The sequence below is a fragment of the Macrosteles quadrilineatus genome, unplaced genomic scaffold (assembly GCF_028750875.1).
Source record: "Macrosteles quadrilineatus isolate MER2022 unplaced genomic scaffold, UCM_ALF_1.0 Scaffold_2__2_contigs__length_208266976, whole genome shotgun sequence".
Taxonomy (NCBI): domain Eukaryota; kingdom Metazoa; phylum Arthropoda; class Insecta; order Hemiptera; family Cicadellidae; genus Macrosteles; species Macrosteles quadrilineatus.
The window spans coordinates 53,799,052-53,803,975 of record NW_026542595.1 but is presented as its reverse complement, the minus strand read 5'-3'; the positions used below and the strand labels follow the sequence as shown (position 1 = coordinate 53,803,975).

General features: G+C 41.1%; 1 protein-coding gene across 1 annotated transcript; it reads right to left on the bottom strand.

The window, feature by feature from the left end:
* Positions 1 to 718: 718 nt before the first annotated feature.
* On the bottom strand, positions 719 to 4,537 carry LOC128984204 (uncharacterized). Its single transcript, XM_054403502.1, has one exon. The coding sequence runs from the start codon at positions 4,535 to 4,537 to the stop codon at positions 719 to 721; it is 3,819 nt and encodes a 1,272-aa protein (XP_054259477.1).
* Between the last annotated feature and the right edge of the window lie 387 nt (positions 4,538 to 4,924).

Below are 4,924 nucleotides of genomic sequence, written 5' to 3'. Positions count from 1 at the left end.
TTAGGTTTAACCATCTGTAATAACGATTTCAGTTGTCCACTATACTTTTGTTGTAGTTTACATGCTTTCCACTAGGTTGCATCTCTTCTATGTCATCTTTATACAGGTCGTTTGATCATCTAAGAGTTACATTACATTTGGTATAGTTCTTCCGCTATGCCATCCATTATTAGTAGAATGATGTATCTTAACGCCTGTTACGTATGATGTAGCTTTGTGTTGGATAGGGTTTGAGACTATCCCCTCATTAAGTGAGGCCAGGTTAAGCGTTTATAGCCAGTCCAGATTACCTGGTAGTCACTATAAACGCCCTCTCCCTTACTTTTACAAAGCTTTTTTTTTTGTCAAGTCTATAGATTTAGTTATGTAATCCTACCAAAAGTTTTAACATTCGTGGTTTACGGGCCTTTTAGTCGGCCGCGCCAGTGACCTTTACACATGGTTTACGGGCCTTTTAGTCAGCCACGCCAGTGACCAGCATTCACACAAGTACAGGGAGTGGCTCAAGTCCTTCAAGATTTGAGCACCTCAGTGTACACACATTCACACAAGTACAAGGAGTAGCACAGGTTCTTTCCAATCTGAACGCCTCAATGTACACACACTCACACCTTAGTCGGGTTACATAAGTATTTATCTATAGACTTGTTTTTTTATTAGGAGAGTTATTTACAATAATATATACAATGAAAGATTACAAAGTTATTTACAAAGGAATTTAAATGTCTCTTTGGACTTTTCTATATCCAAAAGGTAGAGTGTCGTACTCTCCTTCGAACCTTCTCTTAGGCCCCGTGATTTTAAACACTTTGCTCTCAGTGATGGTAACGATGTCTCTATCTCTAGTTCTCCTGATTCTGTTTTCTTCAATTTCAATTGACTGTTTTACTTCACTTAGGACCATTTCTCTCAGTTTTTCATAGTTTACAACTTTTGATGTTTTAAAGTTGAGGGTGAGGCCCTTGATTTTACAGACTGGGATCAATTTCTGTTGATTGGTTGACCAGACAAGGTACGCGTAAGTTTTAGGCCCCCCAGAGACAATTTCAGTGATGTAAGAGCCGGGTCCGTAATCTGCCAATTCGTCAGTCATTTCGCCGAGGTAATCTCCCGTAGGAACTCTGTATAAGCCTTGGCGATGGTAAAAAATGACACTGTCTGTGTCATAATACAATACTTGAACTCCTAGGGCCTCAAGATGTTCGTAGAGCTTGAGTCTCGCCTGCGCTGTGGTGTAGGCCGCGATACAAACATTAACGTTACTGAGAGGTTCCCCAACTTCTTCCAAGTACTCCCAAGAAACAACTACAACCTCCTCATTGACGATTTGGACTCTATTTACATCTAATTCGGGGGATGAGAACATTTGAAAAAGTGTTTTAGAATCCCTAACGATTGTGGCTTTAGTCTGATTCTCCCTCTGTCCGAATTTTCCCCAGAAACTGTTTAACATTAATTTTGCCAAAGACCTCAAACCTCCGTTCTTAACAATTTTGTCTTTCTCCAGCTTGATTCCCTCATGTGTCAAATATTCCGCAATGTACTTGTCTTTGTTCTCCTCAGTCCTGCACCACTCTGGATAGCCCGAAGCTTCCTGTTTCATCTTTAAGAATTTATTGATAAAGTCAGTGAACAAGCCCCCGTTTTCATATGTCGCTACCTGATACTCCCACAACTCATACATGTCTAGTACAATATACCCTTTCTCTACAGCTTTCCTAATCTCATCCATAGTCCAAGTCCCAACTAGTGCCCTACTATCACTATCATGGTTACACTCCCCTTGGTACATCATTTCCCCACAAGTTCTACACAACACAAACATCAATTTATCGTTCATTTTTGTAGGGAGTACAGGGTGATAGAGATCATGAGGCGGCAAAACTTTACATTTCAACAAACCCTCTACTTCCATACCTCTCTCACGACACTCCCTGTCTCCTACATAGATGGTTGGGTGGCCTACAGGGTACTTCCCATACTTACAAACATACGGGTACAAGGAGCAAACGTCGACGTATTGAATAGTTTCACCCTCAGTACATTTGTGATAGGATTTCGCGTTGCCTGTCCTACCTCCAAAGAAAGACTGTCGTGGGTCTAGTGGGAGGTTGTTCAAGATGGGCAGACTGTCCAGATGATTGAGTTTTTGATCCTTTTTAAGCTTACGGAATTCGCATTCCCACATCTCTACCAATGCGTGTTCAGTAAACTTTGCGTTTTTGGCTTTAGTTCGTTCGTAGCGAAGATGTAGGCTATCGGAGGGATCCTCCTTCAAAGGGGCGTGACGGTCGTAAGGAAAACATTTAGGGCACCCGTGCCAGTAACATCCGTGGAACTCATAGATGTTTCTACCATCAAAACCGTCTACCTTCATCCCATTAACTTTTACTTCTTTGCCTCGACCTGCGTGGTCAATCCTAATACCGTTGGTTTCCTCGACCCAAGAAAGCCATTGGAGTGCGATGGCCGATTGTTTGTCTGATAATCTATAACCGTTCTTAGGGATGATGCCGATAGTGTTGGGTTTCAGGAAATTACGGCGGAAGGCTAGATTGCAGGCACTCGCAATGGTGACAGCTTCGAGAAACGGGTCAACGTTACACTCATGCAGAAATATTGCGCGGAACTTTAGACAGGCTTGGGCCAAGATATCGACATCTGAAATACAGTATTCCTGCAACTCCTTTTTAAAATTAAATTCATACTTGTTTGCAACCTGCTCACTGTACCATTTGTCAAAGTCGTTGTGGGATTTTTCAAACATGGATTCGGGACAGTAGTACTCTTTGTCTGGCATAGGGCCTACATAGTTTTGATTTGCTAGCGTGTTGAAGAGATGGGGAAAGTAGCCTTTCTTTTTCTCTGAAGGTAGGTCAAAGGCTTTAGGGAGTGCAGATAGAGCCATGGGGAAGTAGCTAAGTGAGTCGACAAACCTCACATTGTCAATTTTCATTAAGATAATTTTGGTTCCCCGCATTACAAGTTCCGGTGTGAATTTTGTTTCTTCCAACAAGTACTTTAGCAAGAATTGAAAGTCGAAACCTTGCCCATTATGAGCGATTACACAGACGTTTTTGAACTGCTTTCTCACGTACATTACATAGTTCATAAACTGGTTGATAGGGTCAGAGTCAAACACTCGTGTACGATTTTTACACGCTATACAGAATTTTCCCTCAATACACTGGTAACAAAACTGTTGAGAGACACACAAGTTTACTTTATGTACTTTACTTTCTGGGTCAGTGGGCAGGGACTCATCTTGGCGGGTTTCCAAGTCAAAGAAAATAAAAACATAGTCTTTAGATTTAGATTTCGGTCTGCCCTCGTTGGGTTTCATGTAACATTTATGGTTAGGATCTTTAAATTCTCCACAATGCTTACAAAATACTTCCCCGCACTTGTGAGGCTTGGACCTCTCTTTAAGCCAAACTAGTTTCCCGCAATCTAGACATTTTTTAACGTTTTTACATTTGTCAGCCTGGTGCGCAATGAAACAGCGTTGGTTTTTGTAAGTCATATTACATTTTGGACACAAGATTCCCCCATGCTCCTCTACACAAGGGGGAGAGATGGTCTGACACTGTGAACAAATGTTTGAGCAACGGTGCTTACCTTTGTGATCATACGGGATATGGCAAGCGTCACAGTAGAACACACAAGCAAAAGCGGCTGTCACACTAGTAATTACATTATAGTGTCGGTTATGAAACAACAAGTTAATTTTGAACTTGGGGTTCTCTACATTTCCCTCAAAATACACATCGCGGCCTTTAACATTGTAGTTGTACACAGTGATTTTATAGTCTTTAAGCAGATCTTGGAATTTTTCAAGTTCAGCAATACCGGCACCACCCTCAGGCATTTTGACTCTGGCTCGACGTACAAGTTTTTGAGCCCTTACAGTCTGTCTTTTTGCTTTATCCATTCTAACTAATTCATATGCTGGGTCTTTATTTACATTAGCTATAGCTACCACCAAGGCACGGGGAAGACACAGATTATCTTTATTGTTAATTACTACGATCCCTGTCCTAGCCTTGCATTCTTCATCAAAGGTGTTATACAGGCCAGGTCTAACCCTACCTTTACCTACAGGGAGATTAACTCGGGTACATTCGACTTGAAATGTGTCCGTCGACTTGATTGATTCAGCATTTGATTGTACAATTCCCCCAAATATTTGCCACAAGACATCCTCGTTAACTTCATTTGCAGGGCGAAAAGTGACAAACCCCGACTCTTCCCTTTTCAGGTTAAGTGAACGCAAAGTGAAACCCAATTGATCGCCCTCCTGACAAACTTCTTTCATCTCATTTACAATTTGACCAAACCCTTGTCTTAGCCAATCAATCTCACTAGTTTCAGGCGGGGGGTTAGAAAACTTGAAAACAGTGTTAATACCATGAATTCTGAATTTCTTAACATAATTCTCATGTTTATCTAAGATTTTTACGGGGACAGCTACTTCAACAGAATCTTCTACTATATTTACAGGTTCTACTACTTGAGCAGCTACGTTACTTACGTCCATCTTCGTCGAACGCTGAGAGCAAAGTGATGCGATGGTGATACAGAGCAATATATATATACGGTAGGGAAAGGGGTGGGGGTAGCTAATGACTACACAGATCACCTATTTATGACCAATCAGGAGTGAGCTTATTATAGCCAATCAGCGTACAGGATTTTTTCAAGTTATAACTTGTTTACTACACCGTATGTGGTACTAATTGTAATTTTTGTTTCAGATGATGCAATGTCACCACACAGGATGAAGACAATTTAAATAAACCGTTTTAGCTTTCACAGTTGTTTTCCTTATTTTCTCAACTAGATATTCATTTAATAAACCTACGTATAGAAGTGAGCTTATGTTACTTGGCGGGGACAGTTGGCGGGAAAGCAAATGGCGGGATAC